General features: G+C 41.7%; 1 protein-coding gene across 2 annotated transcripts in view; it reads right to left on the minus strand.

Annotated features, from left to right (window-relative positions):
• CTTNBP2 (cortactin binding protein 2) overlaps window positions 1-11,689 on the minus strand; it is a 95,343-nt gene extending 83,654 nt beyond the window's left edge. For both annotated transcript variants that reach the window (XR_014319101.1, XM_082779948.1), the window contains exons 1-2: window positions 11,365-11,689; window positions 77-184 (exon numbers count right to left, since the gene is read on the minus strand). Coding sequence is in view for 1 of the 2 variants with exons in the window: in XM_082779948.1 (XP_082636074.1) it covers window positions 77-184; window positions 11,365-11,433 (177 nt within the window). In the remaining variant the exon portion in view is untranslated. The remainder of the gene's footprint in view (window positions 1-76; window positions 185-11,364) is intronic.
• Between the last annotated feature and the right edge of the window lie 12,249 nt (window positions 11,690-23,938).

The raw sequence follows: 23,938 nt of genomic DNA on the forward strand, positions 1-23,938 counted from the left end.
CAGTACAAAAGAATTGGCAAAAGAGAATGTAATATCTATATATATATATAAAAACCACAACAACCCTGTAACTTACCCGCAAAGCTTCAATTACAAGGTCTCGTGCTTCTAGTTCTCCTTCCATTATACTCAAAAGCATCCGCAATTCTGGCTTGCTCAAGTTATCCACATCAAACTCTCTTTTCTGTAAGAAACAAAACACTAATGAACACACTAATTAAATGTTTGCAATGGTTACTGTAGATATGAAATGAAGACATATCAGCATCCTAATTATGGGTTACTCAAACATCCATGACTGTCAAAGTTGAGATGGCTTTCTTTGTAGCACACAACGTCAAAATAAATAGTCTGTTTCTTTTCATTTAAGGTGAAGAACTTAAAAGCCCACCAGCATGACATTGCTTCATATCCTATACTGTTGCAAGAAACTGACCCTTGAAAGTCTCATAATTGATAAGGGCGAAATGATAAAAAAAAAAAAAATAACTTTGTTCCTATATACAGCCTTACAGTGACAGAAACGTTTCAGCAGACCTGAAATAACACATCAAGAACGAAGGCAATAGATGATGACAGAAGCAAATTACAGGACTAAATGTGAAGTTTCGAAGCACAGCTTGAGAAAAGATGTGAAATCTTATCTGTACACTTAATTCGCAGTCCCGTTTTTTTGACTGGAGGATATAGTTCAGGTTTAAGAGGCACTGACAAAAAACAGTTCATAGCAACAATTACCTCCTCACTCTGCAGTTATCAAGCTTCACATAAGTCCACTTCTGAAAAGGCAGTAGAATGAGTTTATAAGATCACTGAGCACATGCATAAACACTGTCTGCTTGGAAAGTCAGCATGGCTCCTGTAAAATGAAGTTCCTGCCTCATACTGCTAGGGTCTTGTCAACAGACAGGCGCGTAGAGGGGGTCCTTTGCGGCATGAAGTTCTCACCCACAGCAAAGGAACTGGACAGCTAAAAGGATTAAGAGAGAAGGAGTAACTGCTGTATGAGGAAAGACCACAAGGGTGGAAATCTTCTCTCCGAGGTTGTGTGTAGGGATGCTATTGATACAAATCACAAAGGTAGGGGGTAAGAGGAATACGAATTGGTTTTGTTCACCAAACTCCACAATGCTAACAGAAGGAAACAGTGAAATTAGGAGATCATTTTAAGGGAAAAAAAACAGCACCTAGTCCATGTGCCAGATTCAGCTGCCATTGTGATCTCCCATACGCTGTTCACCACAATAGAAATACTAGAGTCCTTGCTATGACACAGATGTGCCTTCTAGTGAAGCCCTGAGATGAGGACACTCATCTATCTTCAGTCTAATGTAATGAGCTGCCAAATTAGCTAACTGCCTACCTGGGTATAGAGTCTGCTCTCCCTGGAGGAAGAAGTCAAGTGTAAGAGTTCAGGTACCCAGGAGCTACTCTTCCTCTCAGGAAAATACAATAAAAATTAAGGTGCCATTTCCTCTTTCTCAAGGCAAGAGGAGAGCAAACAGTTGTCCTTCCCTCTGGTCAGAGGGATGGATCAAAAGCACCCCAAAGCTCTAACTATATTATATTTACTCTGGGTTCCCTTTTTACTTTGCAGTTAAAATGCAGGTGCACAAATGGCTAGTGAGAACTGTGTGCCAGAACATTAGCTGTTCATATTCGATGCACACTGGGCTGAGCTTCTTCATCTACTCGAACCACATGGATCAAAAGAACACCAATGATTTCTACCAAATGTAACTGTTTCTGGGACAGGACCATCCAGTCCAACCGATATTTCTAGACTGACCAACAAAAATGACCAACAATTATCCTCCACCAACAATTATCCTCCAATTTTGCTGCCTGGCTCAGCTATTCTGCTGATACAAAAGATCCTTCATGCCCATGTTTAAGAAAAACAACCAGTTTCTTTCTCTGAAGGCTTTTTCCCAACATATGCTGCAGCAGCCTCTCACAGTGCTCCACATGGCTCAGCAATCAATGGATGTGCATGAAGTGCAGTTACCGAAAGCATGCAGCTCCTCATGAAATTTTAGATTTTGCCTCACAGGCTGCAGCAGATTTCACTCTCAGCACTTCTAACCACTGAATTTAATTGCCAGATAGCAAGACCCACTTATACACCCTCCTCCTTGTATGAACTCCTTCATAATATCTAAAGGCTGAAGGACAACAATGGATCCATTCATATAAATTTCCTTTAATACATGAAAAACTGTCTCCATTTTTCAGATGGAAAGCTGATGCAGAGACATCAAGTACTTTTTCCAAACCACACAGAAAGCAATGTAAAAAAGCCTTAAGTCTCCATTCGGTGGTTTCGCCTTCAAAAATATACCTGCCTCCTTTGATGAAAAATAAAAAATAAAAGGCACCCAAGACTTCTGATAGGCACCGCCAAAGTTAAGAGGGGCATCCGCAAAAGCACAGTGCAAGAAGTGTGACCCTCCTCTTTTCTCTGAGTCAGTAAATTCAGCTTGTCGGGAGGTAAAGCCCAGGGCAGCCCTTTGTCAGAAGACCGACTGTACATCACAGGTGAAACATTTCGTTCCTACAGTCTTCCACGAGACATAAACAAAAAGACCTTTACATTCTTTACAAACCAGAGGCATAATTCAACATATGTGGTGCAAGATGAGCTTTTTTAACTAACCATCTGATCAAGCAATTAAAGTAAATCTGACTCAAGTACATACCACAAACTAGAGCATATGAAAAGACAGCAACAATGAGCAATTCATAAAATCGTAGAACCATAGAATATCCTGAGTTGGAAGGAATCCACAATGATCATCGAGTCCAACTCCCAGCTCCTCGCAGGACCACCCAAAAATGAGACGCTATGTCTACGAGCACTGTACAAACATTTCTTCAACTCCAGCAGCTCGGTGCTGTGCCCACTGCCCTGGGCAGCCTGTCCCAGTGCCCGACCACCCTCTGGGTGCAGAACCTTTCCCTAACCCCCAGCCTGACCCTCCCCTGTCCCAGCTCCATGCCGTTCCCTCGGGTCCTGTCGCTGTCCCCAGAGAGCAGAGCTCAGCGCCTGCCCCTCCGCTCCCCTCGTGAGGGAGCTGCAGGCCGCCATGAGGCCTCCCCTCAGCCTGCTCTGCTCGGGGCTGAGCAAACCAAGGGACCTCAGCTGCTCCTCATATGTCTTGCCCTCTTGGCCCTTCACCATCTTGGTATTCCTCCTTTGGACACTGATAGCTTTATGTCCTTCTTATATTGAGGTGCCCAGAACTGCACACAGTGCTGGAGGTGAGGCCGCCCAGCGCAGAGCAGAGCAGGACAATCCCTTCCCTCGCCCAGCTGGCAGTGCTGGGCCTGATGCACCCCAGGGTACGTTTGTCTCTCCTGGCTGCGGGGGCACACTGCTGGCTCACGCTCAGCCTGCTGGCAGCCAGAACCTCCAGATCCCTTTCCATGGGGGTGCTCTCCAGCCTCTCGTCCCTCAATCTATCCAGGGCTGCCCCAATCAAACGTGCTCTCCAGTAATTTAAAGTTAGATGGAAATAGACACAAGGAATTTTAAAAGAAAAACATACCAACTACATACACAGCTCAATTTATATATATATATATATATATATATATATATATATATATATATATATATATATATATATATTTGTTTTGAAAACTTGACTTGAAAAACATGAACTAGCAAAGCTACTTCATACATGAACAGTTCTAGCACACCAGACTAAAAGCCCACGTAGCCTGGTGCCCTGTCTCCAGAAGCAGCCAATAGTGGATGACTTGAAATCAGCACCAGAGCAGGACAAGCACATAATGATACTTCCCAGAAATACTCTTCCAGCCTCCAGCAGTTTTCACCTTCTGAGCCATAAATTATTTTGCACATAGCAGTCCCTTGAAGGACATAGACTTTATGAATCTGCCCCTCTGCTTTCTGAATCTCTATGTAATTTAAGAACCCACAGCCTTCCTGCAGCTCATTGCATACCTTGCGGGAAGAACTGCCACCTTTGCTGTGAGTCTGCCATCAGCTACTTCTCTTTGATGCTTTCTGATTTATTAAACGTAGTTTTGGCATATGATGAAATAAAACTAATCTTCCTCTTAAACACTTTCCTGCCATCTTCTGGGGACCAAGATGTCAGTCATGGCAGGTTTGCGTGAAGTTCTCATCCAGATGGAGCATTTTTGGCTTGTATTACAGAGAAAACTGTTGTTTAGGCCTAGGAAAGTAATCTTCCTAACATCTTCCAGCGGAGCAGTAACACTTACATCTCCAGAAAAGAAAGACTCCATTAGTAGCTCATGGCTTATGTGTCATCTGGGGTTTAGCTACAATACCTCTGGTAGAGTGCCAAGCTGTAACAATTTAACCAACAATTTAACAACTATATAACCAAGCCATCCACTATATTTGTTTTACAACAGAGATACATGAATATGGTGCCCCAGGGTGAAATTTGGCATACACAACCAGAACATAGCCTTTTTTTTTTTTTTCTTTCCTTCTTCCAGATTTTAAAATGTCTGGTTTATTTGATTTATAAGGATAAAATATCTGAAAAACACTGTGTCCTTTTCAGTTCTCTATGTCTCTAAAGCTTGGTGTTATTTTTTCAGACCAACTTTGTAAGGGGTTTGTGTTGCCTGGCAGCAAGCACACTGACAACAGAGAAAACTGCTAATTAGCTAAAACTCAAATACCCGTGTCCTCATCACAAAAGAGTAGAGGCAAAACCCTAACCTGCACCATCTAAAGATAAACGAAGCTCTATCATGAGCCAAGATGACAAAAGCACAACTTCCAAACAAGAGAAGGCTGAGTTAGGACACAGGGATTGAACCAGAGAGGAAAACTCAGGAAGGGATGGAATGGGAAGAGCACCAAGAGACATGGGAACAGAAGGGACTCCTTCCCACATACAGAGCTATTTAAACCAGAGATTAAAAAAAGTCTTTAGCGTTAGATTTATCCCCACCGTGCCCCAGAAACAACAACATGTCTTGTGAGGGATGGGCAGTACCAATAGCTTGGTTTTACTGACCTAGCCCTGCTGATGCTGCTGGCAATTTCAGGAGCTAAAGGCATCGTTCCTTGTGCCTTCAGCACAAGTGTGAATAGGGGCAGCAGGAAAGCCACAGCTTTGTACTGTCCCTAAGCAGAACCAGGGTAAAAAGCACAGTAGCTGTGGATTAATCACGGATGACCAGAGAAAACAATCTCCTTCCTGCTCAGAAAGCAGCTGGGTGGCCTTTTTAGAGATGGAGCTGGGTAACAGCCCAGGACTTGGGAAAGAAAACTGTGAAGCATGATTACGGGCTGAGGTGGAAAGACAGGAGGAGAAGAGAAATTAAAAAGACAAAAAGAAAAAATGGTGTATAGGAAAACACATCGGGAGTCCCTTCAGAAGGGAGGGAAAAGGTACATATCCACATTTGTTACATATTTTATGTGGTGTTCCATTAAATACACACAAGAATCCTCCTGAGGATTCACAAAGCAGACTTCCAAGATGAGCTTCTAAAAATAAAAAGGATTTGCTATTACTTATTAGGTCGTACAAAGCAAACTTTTAATATCATGATGGCCTCAAAGCTGTCAGACCCAGGAAATACACGTACCAGGGAAACACAACCCTGATTCACACATTTGACGACAAATTTGCCACCAACCCTAATGTCCACCAGGTAGAACTCACCTGACCAAGTATAAGCACGTTTCAACTGATTCTACTTTGTTGCTTACATGCAAGTGTCTGGTGCAATTTTAGGTATCTTGGGGATTAAAGAGATTTTCTGGAGGGGGGCAGGTAGATATGATACAGAACTTAGGAGAATCACCCACACTGTTTGGGCTGCTAGAAGGTCAGCTGGGATACCCAGAGCATGCATGTGGATCACTAAAGGGAGCCCTCAAGACAGGATTGAGACACCAAAAGGCAGGTGTCAGTATGTGAGTGAGGTGATGAATTTCCCGTTATTGCCAAGAGAAAACTGATCAGCCCAGTCAAAACAGCCAAGAAAGCTGTTCAGCTTACCAGCCACCGGAACTATTTGCTCAAGGCTCCACTGGCAGTATCGGTCGGATTTCCACTCGCTGTAATAGGATAATTAACACTGTGCATACATGTAAACATTTAAATTCAAGTGCCTTGAATCCCACCAATACCTCCAAGAGTCCTCTGTCAAGCCACTTCACTTAAAGCCAGAGAAATTTCACAAATATGTTTTCAAAACAGATCATTCCTTGTAACCACTTAAGTCTTTCCACCAACTATAAATGGAAGTTTCAAGACCTAGCTCAATGCAAACACGGGGATGTGCTCAAATGAATCCTAACCTTCTTGTAGCAAAGAAAACTCTGCAAACAGAAAATGCGAAAGAAGTAGTTACAAAATCCATATAACATTCACAGATACTTAAGAGAAAGCACGGTTTATTGATTTGGCTGTGGAAGGCCTGTTCTTCAGGCTGAAACCAGAAGAAGAGTGACGCCGTGCTTCTCCAGAAATTATCTGATGCAAGAATACACGTCCGCTTCCCACCCCATCCAAAATGAACTTAAGAAGATGAGACCTATAGGAATGATCTTGGCAACAACAACAACAAAAATAATAATATGAAGGCAGAGAAATATCTTTCAAGGAAAAGCAATAATCCTAAACTCAGACCAAGTTTCTTCCTGAAAAGAATATCGCCCAACTTTAACATCACCTCAGGGACCTTGAGGGTACTTTAAATGCAGTTAATTATGCCCATCCATTAGTTCATTGACTTATTGGACTGTTCAGCACACAACGTTACCAGCTTACACTGCTCCTCTCTTCTCCAAGCACAGCTCCCTTGCTTTCTGTTTTTTTTTCAAAGGCTTTCTCTAAAAGGCATGGGGGAGGTTTTGTTTAGCTGCTGTGGATTTTTTTTGGCTTGGGCTAACTGCAAAACTTTTAACAGCTCCAGCATTAACCATAAATATACCTCAGAACTGAGAACTGTATTTTAGAAACAAACAAAACAAACAACAGAAAAAAAACACACAGCCCACAGCCCCTCCAAAATGAGTAATACACTGACCTTTACACATACCCAGATATTCTCATAGCTGTTAAAACATGTTTGCAATCTACAAACAGCCACAAAGGTACTTAGATACCTAACTTGCACTGAAATCAGAGATGCCAAAGTATTTTTTGTTGAATCTAGGCTTATACCTGTCCTTCGATGACCATGCTTAAACTGCTACTAAATTTAACAGGAAATTCCTGTTCAGAAAGTCACTTACTTGAAGGCCATTTCTAAGGCAAATAGTATGATTTGAAGAATGTGAACCTGTACCTGGATCAAGTTATCTTTAGAGCTATTTTTAAATCTTTCAGAATTTCACACCTTTCCTTGTGCTATGTTGGAACCAAACCCCAATGCCCAGGAAACCTTGAATTCCCAAACCCCACAGGCAGCGCCTCTTCCCTAAGCCTACTTGACTCCTTCCTGTTTACATATTCAAGGATGACACCGGTCTTGTAAATCTACTGCTCCCTTTCTGGGGAGGAGTGGGTGCAGGGGCAGACCTCCAGCTGTTGTCTTCCGAAACTGAGCTCTTTCTTTACTTTCTCTGCTTCTTCATTTCCATCTCATCCTGTCTTGCTATACCACCTCTGAGACCAAAGCAACGCCTCTCTTCCCTACACTTGCACAAACATCCAAGCAGCTGGGAAAAGAGCAGGATGTATTGAATCCCACAGATCTGCCCCTCCACACCACTACCTGGCTCACAGCACTGTCCCTCTGCACTTCTCCTTTAGCACGGGACAGAGTGACAGGACCATGGTTGGAAAAGAAAGGAGCATTTACAAAGTGGACAACATTCACTGGCTTTCTTTTTCCATTCCCCCAGACCCTTGGCAGCAAGGGAAGAGAGGCCGTGCTGCCAGCCGTGGAGCTGAGCAGCACAGAAAAGGCAGGATGTAGGCTGGGCTAGCGGGAGGCAGGGCAGAAGAGAGGTTGTGGAGCAAGGCTTGAACTTTACCACTGCACGATGGGTGGATTGTTACCAGCCACTCGTTACAGGCAGAAGCAGAGCAGTAGCAGAACTGAAACAGATTGTGCAGTGTCTGCATCTCACCTACCTGTTGGAACACCCCAACAGCACTGTGCATCTGACCAGAGGAAAATAACTTCTCTGAACATTGCCACTGCACTGTATTCTGATGAGGGTCATGGTAGTCAATCAAAAATCCTTTTGGAAGCAATAATTTTCCAGGATGCAGTCCCTACTAAGAGACCCAGTCTTTGCTTTTCAAGGGTTATGGTCTCATTTTCTGCTACACGCAGTATTTTTCAACCAAGACTCTTTCCAACTTATCTACATCAGCCAGTAGAGCCAACCTGATCAAACCATCGTTTAGCATGTCACTACACTGCCCACAATGGCAATTCTACTACAAACATTCTTGCGGATCGATAGATATTGAATACACCAAGCTAAGTATAAAATCCTCCCAACATGTCACCATAAAGCATCATGGAACTTCTCTCCATTTATTTCGTTTAGTCATCAATTTTTAATCCACTTAATATTGACAATTTTTTTTCTGTAGTGTAACTTCTTATGCTGTTACTTGATCCACAGCAACCCAGACTGACCCCGAGTGATCTTTTCAAGTATGTAAACATCATTCCCAATGAACTTTTGACTGATGAAGGCAGCAGAAAGGTCCCTACTCATTTTAGAGAAGTCAAGGCATCGTTCCACCAATATGCTCCATACGTACAGCCTTGCAGCCAGCAGACACTACTGCCTTCTAGAGAAAAATACCATTTGTGCTTTTGATCACTAGTCAAGTAAAATCAACACCAGAGATTTTACTGAATAACTTTAACAAACTCTCTGATTTATAAGAGGATTTTCATGCTGTTTGTTAAACCTACACTGAAACAATGTGTGACAAGACAGCCCTCCACACACAGCGGGCTGGTGTTCAATGTTTCAAAAACAGAAGGTCAAATTGAATTGTTTCTTGCTATTATATAATTATTAGTGGTAGATATTATGCAGATGGAAGTTATTCAAAGATGTTTTAAAACACATGCATATTTTCTCCTGAATTTTATCCCTAATTGCACCACCACAATTTCACTGGCTCAGACAATCAAGCTGTACAGGTATGAAAAAGGACCAAACCACTTCCATTCCATTTTTGTCATCCTTACCGCAATAAAAATACCAATATTTTGCGAGAAGGAAAGCCCACTTGGTGGGCTTACCAAGAGCTGTACTCCATCCAAGGGAACTTGGAAGGACAAGGCTCTCAGCTTTGCTCCTAAATGTAACATTATAGAACAGCCTAGGCTTTTCTATCACTTTCTCTTGGGTGGGTTGGGGAAAAAAAAAAAAAAAAAAAAGGAGAAATCTGGGTGCCACATTCTGTCCTTTTCTACAGTGCTTCTAAAAACAGTAAAAACCAAGTCTTTCTTTCCCCCACCAATGATGTTACTGATGATGTACCGATGTACCTGATATTGTACCAACATACAAGAGTTACAGCATGAAGATACCCTACTGTATTGTCCTGTGGTGTCCATTTCCTGATTATACCATAAAAATTGCACATTAGTGCATTACCATTACAATGCTGTTCCTACAGTTTTCCATTGCACCATTTGTGCAATCAGGATTCTGAGAATTAAATCTAAAACTGTACAGAAAACAGTATTTCACTATAACTTGAGTTTAGCATGACTTACAAGACAGCCACCTAGATGTTTATTGCCGTCCTAAATGTAAGCAAGATGATTCAATTCATAATTTTATATCTTGAATTCGAAGACATAAAATAAGCTACTCACAGTAACCCTTCAAAAGGAACATTGGAGTACCATATAAATATTTTTTAGAAATCTTTTCATTGCCCATAAGTGTTCTTTTTACTTTCCTATACCAACAATAAAATGAAATCGACAATTTAACGTTTATAATAGTGAGGGGAAAAAGCGCGCAGTGTAGAGCTGTCACTCCTTCATGACAATGAGAACATCAAATTGCATGAGCAGCTTGTACTCCATTGCCTAACAGGACAATATTAAAGCAGCACTTGATTAAGGTACTTTTTTGAATTCTTTAAGCCGAAACTGAAGGTAGTAAGAACATGAAACACTAAACAATTTAGTATAATTTTTACTCAGAACTAGGACTTGAAAGTATTTAATATTTTGCTTTTATGAATCATCACCTCAGTATTCTTTTATATCACAGCCATGTCACTGCTTTAAAAGACAGTGGTGTGATTCACTTCATAAGGTTTACCTTTTTATTATTATTTTTTTTTTAAGTAAAACTCAATGTCTGTGACAGCGCAGGAGTTAAAACGTGCAAGGAAAATTAACTGGAGAGCCGGAACATGGCTTCAGATAGGGATTTGTGCCTACTTGGAAGAAAAGAATATGTATCTATATAGAGGTATATAGAGGTATATAGAGGTATATAGAGGTATATAGAGGTATATAGAGGTATATAGAGGTTTGCACGCACACACACAGTAGTAGCACCCCCAATTCCCCCAAATCTAGCGCCACCCTGCCTTCTGGGGCCGTTGCTTTCAGCACAGACCCAGCCGAAACCTCGCAGCTCCTCGGTTGCGTTGCCCCCGACCCGGCGCTTGGTTGCAGGGCTGGGCGCTGCCGGGGGCTCTCCTCGGGCTCTGCAGGAGCTGAGCCCCCCGGCAGCCCCCCCACCAACCAAGGGGGGTCCCGCAGGGGGGCGAGGAGCCCCAGGGAGCCGGGGGCACCGCACGGGGCTCAGCCCTGCGATGAAAGGAGCGGAGGGGGCGGCCCCCAAGCCCCGCCAGCGGCTGGCCCCGGGGCGCCCCGCACCCCCGGGGGGCTCTGCCCGGCTGCCTTCGGGGGCTGTGGGGGTGCGGGGGGGGTGGCTAGAAGGGAAGGGAAGGAGAAAAAAAAGGCTCCTGCGGGCTCGGCAGCCCGGGGAGGGCTGTAGGATCGATGTTTCTCCCGGCCCCGGGCGCTGTCACCGCCTCAGCCCGCCCGGGGAGCTGCGGGAAGGCAGCGGGGGGACCCCGGGGGCACCCCCCCCCGCCCTGCCCTGCCCAGCCCCGCTCTCAGGCAGCGGGGAAGGAACAATGCGGGCAGCCCCCCGGCTGCGGAAAGGAGGACGGGGGGACCCCCAGCGCCTCTCCCTCCTTCTCCCCCCCGGGGCGGGACGGGGCTCGGGGAGCCGCAGCCGAGCCCCGTCCCGCCCCGGGGGCGAGAAGGAGGGCGGAGGGACGGCGCGGGGGAGGCAGGTCTCGGAGCGCCGCTTCGTCCCATCCCCGCAGCACCCCCGCGGCCGGCCGAGCCGGCTCCGACCCCCCGCGGCCCAGCCGAGCCCGTTACCGCCGCCGCAGCCGCCGAGTCGTCCCGGGCGCCGGAGCCCGGCTCGCCGCCCGCTCCCTCCGTCGCCATCTTCCCGCTGGAACGGCTCCGGCGCGGAGCGCGGCGCGGAGCCTTGTGGCAGCCGCCGCCGCCGCCGCCAAGGCGCTTTAACCCCCTCCCCGCCGGCACCGAGCCCACCGGCAGCGGGGAGCTTAACCCCTCCGCCGCCGCTCCGAGCCGCCCCGGGCGAGCGAATCCCGGAGCCGGGCCCGCGGCAGCTCCGCTTTCCCCTCCTCCCCTCCGCCCCCCGCCATCGGGCGGAGGAGGGGGGAGCGGGACCCCGCGGCTGGCTGCCCGCCCGCGATGGTGGCTGAGGGGAGTGCCCCTGGCGCGGCGCGGCGCCGGGCCCCGCGCAGGCACCGCTCGCCTCCTTCCTTCCCTTCCGTTCCCTTCCCTTCCCTGCCTTGGGAGGAGGAGAGAGGAGAGAGATGGTGGAGGGGGGAAAGAAAGAGAGGAGCCGGTGTGGTGGGCTTGGCTCACCTGGCCGGTTGGATCCAGCTGAAGTCTTTCAGGGGGGGCTGACAGGAACGAGCACCTCTCCCGCCGCCTCCCCGGTGGAGGGGGGACACGCATGGCTGTCACCAGCCCTTGTTTACAGACATGTTTTCGAGCCTGAGTGGCTTCAGAGCCTGTGTGAGGTGGACCTTCGTGCAGGCCTAGTGCTTTGAGGCCAGGTTAAAGAAAGCATCTCTGCGCCAGCCCTGGAGCTCATCCTGGTTTGGGGCTGCCTTTTGCCTTTCCAGACCAGTACCTAAGTCAAAGCCTGCTTTAACCCCTCCAGAGGAAGGTTCAGGCCGTCATGTTAAGCCCACTACCCTATAGGCTATCTGCATGTCTGTGCCCCCCAAGAGCATACACCTTCCTCCATGAGATGTTCCTCAAAGCCCTGCCTCAACTCTTTTCCCCCTCAGCGAGAACCCACCTGCCTAGCTACAGACCAAATCTAAATGAACCCTTCTCTAGAAGAAACAAATCCATGACAAGCCAAACCTGGGACCTGTTTATTCTACAGCCTCATGTAACTACCACATATAACACAAGTAACCCCAAGGAGCCTTGCTGGTCTCCTTGTCTAATAGGGACACCTCACTTTCAGGTTTGTTTCCAATTCCTTTGGCACCATGACCAGGAGAAAGAGACTGATGACTTCCCTTGATCAAAATCAGCAAATGTTCTTCTAAGAGTGCTGCACTTGAGGATATACGTAAAAACATACATGAACTTTCCCCTATACATAGCTGGGAGGGGAACCAATGAGCAACAAGAGGCATAAACAACTGTGATACAAATGTAGGCTGAACAGTGCAGAATTCATTGTACAGGATCCATTACAGTGCACAGAAACCCTCCAGTCAAATAGATGCACCCTGGGTTTAGGAGTGTTTTTTTGTTTTGTTTTGTTTTGTTTTGTTTGTTTGTTTGTTTGTTTTTTCCCCTCAAAAGTCATACGGCTTTCCTCCTACTCAAGTTTTTCACTTTCTATAGCTGTGGTGAGTACTCACATCCCTTTCACTGCTGAAGCAGAGAAACTCCATTGATGACAGAGCCTAAACCTATTTATTTTATTCAGTTCCCAGAACTCTAATACCATTTAATTGGTTTCATAATATATTGCCACTGCTTACTTTATTGAGAGCAAAGTACCATATATTACTAATTAATTATTTAAAGTTCTAAGAGTATCTGGTGCTTTGCCATTGAGAATCTCATTGAAAAGTCACTTGTTTCATATGGATATCATCATATTTACTCTTCTTCAAAATTGTTTTAAACACCAAAGCTTTTTAACTGGTTTGAGAGTATTTTTTATTGAATTCTGTCCACCATTATCATGACCAATATTTCCCTGTTGTTTAACTTATGTTGTAATCATCTGCTCGCCATCACAGTTACCTAAGTGTTTTTCTGTCTTAGCTGGTACAAAGCACTCACACGACATACCATGTAAGTTTTATATTCTTTAACTCCATCTGCATCACAGCAGTAATGTAGCAAAGGCTGCACCGTTTATCTCTTGCTCTGCCGAGATCATAAACTCGGGTTTAACTGATATTTTATCAATTACTGAGTGTACATTTATCAAAATAACAATGCATATTAGATTAGTCACAGCTTACCATCTCAGACTTGAAAACTGATCTCTCTTTCCTCATCGGAAGACAAATTTAGAAATGATTTCTGAGAGAGAAGGGGGTGGAAGACTCAGATCTCATCCAACAAAAGTTAATAGGATAGATGGACCAGCAACACTTCAACTAAAAGTCCGCCCCCAGACAACTAATATCCAGCACATCATCGAAGCGTTGGAAGTAGTTTGACCTACTGTTGTGGTCAGAAAGATGACAGGCATGCTTCTGAAGGAGGGATGATCTAGATTTCTTCTTTATGCCACTAAATTAATCATCACAACATTTTGAAAATATTATTGATTTTTGCAGTTGTATGAGCCTCTACTGAATGTTTGTATTTCTTAACTCTCTCTCCTAATGACAGCAACAAGACTTACTGGTGGCATGAGAGTGCTAAAATCCATGTTGAATATTACTAGTCGCTACTGAGAATAGATTCTCATGCAGTGTATCAATCATTCATGCATCAGTGATGGCACTGGGGCCCAAAAGTCTTTGCGATTTTGCTGCATGAAGAATGGCTTTGGACTTGGGACCAACTGTCTATTAGGAAGTTTTTTTTTTTTTTCTTTATTGTTAGTGCTGCATCACTGGACAAGGTGTCACTTATTCACTGGTTTCTGTTTGTGCTACTGACATCTTTTCTCTCAGAACTGGCTTTACACCTTCAGTAATACAGCATCTGCACACATAACACGCGAATTCAGAGAGGGACAGCATGACTTCGTGACTGTTCCCACAGTGCACCGTCATTGCTATGCCTGTACTATGTGGAATAGAACATCTTAATGCATGGCCAAGCCAGAGCCTTGCTAGCAGGAGAAATTGCCAATGGTTTTTACAGATAATTTTATCACTACAGTAGGGCAAAGGCATTGCTTTTCTCTGGCAAACTAGAGGTAATTTACTCTTTTTCTGCTGCTCCAGTTTTCTTGTCTCGAGTGGCAGAAAGAAAGGCCAAGCCTAGGAGCAGGCCTTACAGCTGAGCTTTACATGTGTTCCTCTCCTATGATTAGAGACCTGGCACACAAAGGTGGGATGTCCACAACTCACAGGATGCAGCTGCTATGCTGAACACTGCTCATTCCCTCCATTAGCACGCAACTGCTGTGATAGAAAATGTATGCCTTGGCTGTGTGTTGGCAGGGAAGCAAACTGCTATGTACCTAAATCATACAGTGTATTGAGGCATTACTTACTTGCTACTAACCATTTTTGTGCAACAACAACAATAAACATGCAAAATGATATTTTTGTTCATTCTTCTCAAAAAGAAAAAATATACCTGTGTCTGAATTTAAAGCAAGAAGGAAGCATTGAACCCCCAGATACCTCAGAAATTATTGTCTCCTCACAATCTTTTAAAATGTCACCCCAGTGCTAACTTAAGGCATTTCTGCCATCACCTTCATTTAGGACTCATCAAGCCATAATTCACACGAATTCAACATAATTCAAATGTTGCACTGATTACCACTTCAGGGACCTTTGGTCTTGAAGACCTGCAAGCAACACAGAACACCCTGACTGTTGAACCTTAACTAGGATTTTGTGAAGAAAGGGTTATTTTCTCTAGAAGATGGCACTCCACTGTCCAAGTGAAATTCAATAGAAAGAGAATTGGTATTCTAGAAGCCATGTTGGCTGTTTCTGAGGATGTTAAACTGACATCCAAATGGAAGGTGAAAAGGAGATAAAAATCAAACTGTTGAGAACAAAATGGAATCTCTAGTGAACAACAGAAGAGAAGCTCTAATTGGCTATGCACAAGGAACATATCTAATAAATAAAAAAGTACTGGAATTGTTGATTTGTGAGCATAAATTCAACAGTGCTGCATATTACTATAAGCTAGTGATGTGATTCACATGACTGGAATGTTGAAAACTGGCTGTAATCTGCTTAGAAAGACACAAGTGGACAAAAAGGGAAAAACTACCAAAATATCAAAATGGTGTTGTATGTGTTAACATTACTGACATCTCAGAAAATGTTATTTGAATGTTTATGAGTAACATTTTAATATTTGATACATAAACTGAAATATGAGTGTCTACTGCAAACCCCACATCATACTAAAGGACAAAATGACAAGATTTCAATGTATCTTTTACATATAAAGAGAAAACTGCTAATGTTGAGGTTCTACCTTGAGTGACATCATTCTGGCAGCAGCATAACATTTTGGGAATGTCTAAAACTTACAGGTGACAATTCAATAAATTTACCTTGAGCAGGGGAATTCTGAATGAGACTTCATTTTAACATAGGTGGAAAGAAAGCTAGATCCAGCTGGAACCTAAAATTTTAAGAGTTTGGTATGCCTAGCTTTTAGAAATCTGAGCCCAGAATGGAATTTGAAACTAAAAATGGGTACAGTCTATGAATTTGAAACAACATTTATTTTAGAGTAAGTTTTTCAGTCTGTGTTATAATATATATATATATACATATATATATAAATCACATGCTGATCTCCCTGGAGCTGAAATCTATACATTTCTATCAGGCTATCAATATATGTTTCAAATCTATGCTGCAATGTCTGAAATAGTTGGGTATTTTTTAGCTTTACATCTGTTTCTCTGTGGAAAATGATTTATTCATATTTGCTATTAAGACTAAAAAGAGGGTGCAGCATTTTAAGTATTGGAAAGGTATGGGAGAGTTAAAATTATCAGATGGAAAATGCATAAAAATGTTCAGAAAAACTAAAACCCCTGCAGTATTTCTCATTTTCACTCATCTTTTCATGAAGACTGTGTACCAGTAAAGAACACAAAGCAGATCTGCAAGAGATCGCTAACTGAAGAAATAAAGGTGCAGGAATAAAGACTTCTCAGAACCAGTTTTCCTGTGCAGACCTGATGACTAATGCACTTTTACAGGCATCAGCACTTCCAGGCAAAAAAAAAACACATTTTTTTTTCTGGACATAGGAAAAATGCATGCTGCTGTGATCACGTTGGCTGTAGTGGCAACAGGCAGGGGAATTCATGCTGCAACTGCCAGACTTGGAAGAGTTTGTTCCTTCACTGGCAGGAGTTATGCAGTGATCTGCAGTGCTGGGAAGTACACTACCTCATTTTGGAATTTAACTCTTAGCCCACAAATCCCTGTACTGTGAAATTATTTTTTTTTTCAGTGATTGTTAAATCACTTTTTTTTTTTCAGAATCTCTTTTTTCAGCAAGAACCCATTGATGTCTTTCCCTACTGTTTTGGCATTTCTCCCTTTTCATTATGCAAAAGGTTAATTTTGAAATTTTCTAATGCTGCTGACATCCTAGGAACAAAATTGAATGACTAAATGCTCCCCTGTAGGGATGAAGCTGTACCACTGCCAAGATGGACCACTGTATCTAAGAAGAAACTCGGCTGGAATTGAAATGATATTGCACACAGTGGAGGCTGCCCTTTCTGCCAGAGCTCAGCTAGAGCTCTGAGATCTCACTGTGCAAGTGCAGTATTGTATGTGGGCACTCAGTGCATGAAACAGCTTCAAGAGGAGCTTTACTCTGTAATTGTGGAAATCAAATCTCGAGGGAGGTTAATCAATTGCCAAGAAGGATCAGTTCCAGTGAGGTGGTAGCTACCTTAGCACTTGAATTAAACTTCTATATGGGGACTTGGTAATGAAATGTTGTTTGTATTGAAATGCTCCACTAGGGAGAAATTCCCTTGCTAATGAAACGAAACTGCTTCAATAGGTTGTTAGCTCCACCACATACATTGTAGAACTACAACCCAGGAGAATTAGTTCCTGTGCTGCTGACACAGAACAGAAATCATTGTGCTGAGGAGTTAACACTCTCCTGGAAAACAAGCATTTGCTAGAATAAAGGAACAAAATTTCTTGCCTGTAGGAAAGTAATGCACTTACTTATGGATGAAATTCAACTTTGCAATGTAACTCCTTATTTACACTCTCAAAGATGAAAAATAATTCTGTCAAAAGACAGAGATCTGACAGTGTGAGAGTGCCATAAACTGAACTAACATCATCTTTTTGCCAAGATGCACAATGACCTGAAATAAAGATAGGCAGCTCATATGTAAGTCCGTGGTTCAAATTTATGGCTAGCACAAGAGCTGATGAATGTTTTAATCAGGGGAAAAAAAAAAAAAAAAAGGAATAAAGAAAAAAAAAAAAGAAAAAAAAGTTTAATCATGAAATCACAAGTAAAAAAGGTGAAATTAAAATTCATGTTGCTTTTAGTATGTGTGTAAAATTCACTTCTTTACATATAAGTGAGGCAAAAAGAGGACAAGCAACAAGCAGAAGAGAGAGAATCCTTTCTAGTCTTTCCTGGTAAACCCAAGTATTTTTCAACGTACAACTTCACCAAACTCTTTAAGTAAGATGGATCATGGATTCTGCCCCAGCTGTACTGTTTAAATTCTGGATTAAGGTTATCTTTTATGAGGATTTTGCCCATCATTCAAGACCGAGATATTTTACGTCACTTAGGTTGTACAGAACTTTGGTCCTCTAAATGTCAGTTGGCTACTTTATAGGGAATTAGGCAGAAATGAAATTCTAAAAGTGTGAATGAACTAATATGTTGAACCAACAAAAAATGAACCGACTGAGCAAACAAACCAAAATAACAATAACAATAATTAAAAAAAAAAAAAAAAGAGTGTTTAGGCTCCAAAGTTTCATCAGCTTTCCATGGATGCTAGGAACTCTCCTATCTGTGCCTTGACAATTTTCTCTGAGATGTCAAGACTGAGCATGAAGGTTGGACTCGATGATCTTGAGGTCTCTTCCAACCTAGAAATTCTGTGATTCTGTGATTCTGTGATTCTGTGATTCTGAATACAAAAGCAAGGCTTTACGGAAGATCTGTTGCAGCCAGAAATCTGTATGAATATAATGACTTTACAAAATATCTCAAAGCACTGAATAATCTTGCTGAAGGACAAAGGTAAAAAAAAAAAAAAAAAAAAAAAAAAAAAGGAAAGTTGGTGGATTTGCAATGAGGGATATTTACATAATATTTGTAATATTTGAACTTTATTACTTTAGAGCAATTGCAACTATGATTCATAGAAACACAGGACAGGATTGCTCACAGTCCTGTTAATAAAATGATTATTTTAAAATAAGATTTTTTTTTTTTGCTGTATCTTTTCTAACCAACTGGTGCTGAATGTGTTAGCTTAAAACTAGATAAATTGTGCATTATTTATAACAAAATGAAATACATTCCTACACTAGTATTTTTTCCTTAAGGGCTATCAAAAAATATAGTAGCTGCTATTAAAGCATTACAGTATCTTTCTGAGTCAGAAGTTATCTGAGCAGTTATTCTGATGGAAAAACAAAGATGAAGAAAAGCTGATCGACTTGCTAAGGACCACAAAAGAGTTTGGAGACTGTAACTGAGAAAGGAAAACCTGGAGTATTGGTTTGCTCTTACTGAAGTGGCCATCTGAATAAATACATATATTAAATTAAATGGGATTTAGATGTCCCTGCGCCAAGGTAAAGAGATTGCATTGGAAGCGAACTGGTACTTTAAAAAAAAAAAAAAAAAAAAAAGCAATATCTAAAAGGAATGCTTTCACAGCTGGGAAGGACTGCATTTCAGGGAAATATGCTCTGCCCTGTCCTGCGTATACCACTGAGATACGGCGGTATTTGTATAAAAACCCCTCGCAGCTCAACTCCTTTTTTAAATTCAATTTATGGTTTCTAAAAAAAAAAAAAAAAGTATTGTAAAAATAAATAAATAAATACATAAATAAATCAGCCCTGTTGGAGAAGGCAAACTGTTGTAGTTAGAAGTAGAAATGAACCCACAGAAACACTACCACTGGAAACAAGGCTTTGTTTAGATGTAGAACTTAGGGATATGGTTTAGTGGGGACTGTTAGTGTTAGGTCAGAGGTTGGACTCGATGATCTTGAGGTCTCTTCCAACCTAGAAATTCTGTGATTCTGGGATTCTGTGTGATAACAGGAGGACACCCGATGCATTTTTGATCCTAACAGGTGTTTCAAGGCATGAAAAAAATACCACGTGTGACATTTGGAATCTGTTTAGCCATTGAAAAGGCTTTTCAGGTGTGTAACCTCTTAAGAGAGATTTGTTTTATGGAGACCACTCCAGAAACAGCCAGAACAGAGCAGCCAGCCTAGTCCAAAGCTGCTCTGTCCCTGGCAGTATGAAATGCTCCATGTCTTGCCTTTATGTGAAGCCCCTGCGGAAGCCTACGGGATGCTGGTTGCCAAGCAACACCCAAAGCGATGGTTTTTACAGCATTAGGTATTAATTATTGCCATGGGCCTCTTCCGTGGAGGATCCTGAAAATATGCAATTAGGCACGTCACAGGGTAAGGCATTTTGCATTCTGATGGACAAGCTTTATTAATCCACAGAAAATTCAGAATTTGACAAATTGTTCAAAGGTGTCTGACTGTGCCAAGCCTAATATTTGCTTTTTATTGTGCTAGTTTTCTTGTAATTGCAGCTAGGGAATTTCAGCAATGATATGGTTACAGTGAAGTGTTTAAAGGTTCTGAGCTAGAATATAATATTTCTTCTTTTGTTGCCCTGATTAAAGTGCCTAGACCTGAACTGATCCTTACCAGTACCTTATTTTGAGTAGCTCAGGTCTGTAGCCGAGCACAAAAGGGAAAGCTTCAGAGTATGAATATGAAAGCTCTGCAGTGAAAATATTCAATAACAACACATTGCAACACAGAATCGTAGAATCATAGAATCATTAAGGTTGGAAAAGACCTTCAAGATCACCTGGTCCAACCATCACCCTACCACCAATGTCACCCACTAAACCATGTCCCTAAGCTCCACATCCAACCTCTCCTTGAACACCCCCAGGGACAGTGACTCCACCACCTCCCCAGGCAACCCATTCCAATGCCTGACTGCTTTTTCTGAGAAGAAATGTCTCCTAATTTCCAACCTGAACCTCCTCTGGTGCAACTTGAGGCCTATCACTAATATGTCATTCACTCACAATGCTCAGCTGGTAAGGCATCAGTGGCATAATGGGATGGATACAAAAACCATTTCAGTCTTATCGAGATATTTACTCATTATATGAGGCAGGTTATACCCACTGAATTGTAACAGGCAGCCAAGATAAGACTCCAGTCATCGCAAAGAAAACCAGCATTCACAGTAAAGCAAGTTACTATTGGAGGTGAAAACCTAACTATCAGCAGCATATTGGAAACTCCTGCAAAGTGACAATGACTAAATGTAACCAACAGCAAAGCAAATAAATTAGTTTCTCAGCACATGAACTGAGTAATAAGAAAATCAGAGAGAAAAAAATTATTAGATGTTTATCGATTACAGAAAGAGAATGTGATAATTATTTTCTCGTTGAAGAAAGAAGTTGAGACTCTGGATGGGAGAGTCTTTGTACACACAAGTCTTTGTACACACAAGGATGCCTTCTCCCACGTCTTGAATACATTAACATTTGTGCAGAGGGAGCATGCAATGCAACAAAGGTCAATGGGAAGCACTTTGGCTTGGCCTGCCCGCAAGCAAGACACGTGTTAAAGAGTAAATCTCCCCCTCTGTTCTCTGAGTCACCTCACATTGGATAGATACATGGCAGAAAAATGTCATGAGTATTGATGTCTGATAAACTGCCTTGGGATGCTTCAAGAACTGAAACATTAGTCAGACTGATACTGTATAGCTTTGAATGCCCACAGAACATGCTAGCAAGCAAAATTATCAGGTAAACAACAAGCACAATAAAATCAGAAAAAGTATGAACCTGTCTTCTTCCAGTAGGTGGTGAAGAGTCTGGAGAGGACATTCCATTTCAATCAAATGTGGGCAAGAGGCGTGAATTTTTCACAGCTCTTTGTCTCCATAGCAGTTCGCATCTCAAAAATACAACCACACAGTGGTTGATTCCACTGGTTCTTGGTTGGTTTTGTTTGTTTGTTTTTATTTTGTTCTGTTTTTTATTTTTTTCCCCACTACTTCTAACTAGAAAGGTATGACAGACAGCCATTTCATTCACCATTTTGATGGACACACAAATGGCAAAGTTGCCTTCCTTTGCTATTCATAGGGACAAGTGTTCTTCCATGCAAGCTACAAAAGCATTATGGACTGTGTTTTTTCAAGGCTAACAACTTACAAATAATATATACACCTCCTAATGAACTGGTTATTAGGGAAAAGATTTATTAAAAAAAAAATAAATAAGTAAAAAGATTGTTCCACAAAGATGTGTTACAGGCAAAGAAAGTTAGAAATTTAATTAGTTTTCTTGAAAAAAAAGATTTCAATTTTGCAGTGAATGAGAGTGCACATGTCAATAACATCATATTGCTCAAACATTCGTCATATGTAATATATTTCTACTAGCTAGTAGAGATTTTCCTTTTGTACCACTTCCAAAGCAGGTGGATCTGTTGTCTAGTTCCAAGGAGCCAGGATGTACTGCATGCTGACAACCATAAATTTCAGGCTGGTTCAGTATGTGTTTCTGTTGTAGAACCTGACCAATATAACTTGTCTACATGACAGAACTCACACAATATCCTACAAATAAGTGTGACTCACATCCTGCTTTACTTGCAACACTGATTTTTGACTACCTGATGCAATCTTATGAATCTTCATTAAAACCTTGTTTTTCCTTATACTTGTTTGATGAACATTTGTATTTTTTCTCACTTGTCTGTTTTGAAAGCATTAGATAAAAATTGAAATGAACTGTGTATTAATGTTCTCTATTTTTCTTACATTTTGGGGTGTAGCTATATTACTTTGAATCATTCTGTAGAACTCCTAGTCATCTGGTGCCGTGAATCCTGGGCCTCTGGTCAAGATTCATTCATTGACTATAGTACATTTTCTTCTTTCATTTTTCTCATTAGAAATAGCTAAGACTTGTTTTATGGTTCTTTGATCAGAAAATTTACTGAATCAGTTATTGTTACAGACTAACCAAAACCTTCATCTCATTTCTATTTCAGTGTCTCTCTGTGATATTGTTACTTTTAACCCAGTTGTCTTCAGCAGTGATTTCACTCAGGCCCAGATCCTCAATGAGACCTAGGTACCACCTTGCTTAGCAAGCTCGTTAGTTTTGGAGGTGCCTGAATCTGACAAGAAAGTGGTCTTGGGTTAGAAATTTATCCTTGGAAAATTGGTTATTTTGGAGAAGAGGCAGCAGCAGAGCTTTTTTCAGGACTTTTTAAAGTTCTGAAGACTCAGTCCTACTTTGTGGATCTAGAGTTTAGAGAATACAAACACAAGTAGTAGTTCCAGGTATAGAGTGATTTACCTTCTTTTGCATCCTTGAACTTTGACAGAGCTAACAGTAAATTTTGTATTTATTGGAGAAAACATTCTTGGCTGTTGTAGAAAACGAACAGCCAAAAGAACAAAATGGTGATGATGCACATCAGTTGCAGAGCTGACTCGAACTTGCAATTAAGCCCAGAACATTTTTTAATGACATTAAAAAATATATGAAAAATATATATTAAAAAATATATATATCAAAAAATTACAAGTTAGTGTTCTACAGTGCTGTATAGTAAGAGCTTAACCCAGTTGTCCCCTCTTGCTCATTTTTTTAATAGCTTTGCTGAAGGTTATCCTACTATTTAGCAAAAATAACCATTCTTGCAGAGAGTTTAATCAGCAAGATTACAACTGGAGAGGCATCACTTGTTCCAAGAACATAGAGAAGCACAAATGTAAATGATAATTGGTCTCTAGCCTTAAAATGTTAAAAGAAGAGGCTTTGTAAAGTCCTTAAGTTTAGTGGATATACATTTAATAAAATGGCAGCATTTGTGGCTGGGCTAGAGATGAACTTAAGTTCAAAGTCAAATAACCTTCTTTGGGCTTTCAGGTTGATTTCACAGATTTGTATTAACTGGAACGATATAAATGTTATATTCAGTGCCTATACCGCAATTTCTATTTCTGCAAACTCATTTTCATAAGCCTTTTTTTTTCTTTCCCCAGCCATGCATGTTACTGAATCGTAGCACATAGTGATCAACAAAGAATACTTGCATTCAACTCTACCCATCCTCTCTACAAAACCTCATATTTTTGTAGTTTTCTTCCATTTAAATGGAAACATTTACTATTTGCTTCAATCTCTGTTACATAACTTTACCTCAAGATAGAATTCTGATACTTTTATGGAAAATGTGATTTAAGAACAGAGAAATTCAAACATATTTAAATAAACTGTCTAAACAACATCCCTGTTTTCATCAGTCATAGCTAAGCTACATCAGTATATTTTAGATTACTTGTACTAGAAGAACGATAGATCATTTATAGGGAGAGTTTTGTCTTTATCTGTTAGGTGTCCCATTCAGTGACAAATTCTTCTTGAATTCTGTCCTTGTTTGGAAACAGAGGCCTCCCTCATCATA

The sequence above is a fragment of the Aythya marila genome (assembly GCF_965140915.1).
Source record: "Aythya marila genome assembly, chromosome: 1".
Lineage (NCBI taxonomy): Eukaryota > Metazoa > Chordata > Aves > Anseriformes > Anatidae > Aythya > Aythya marila.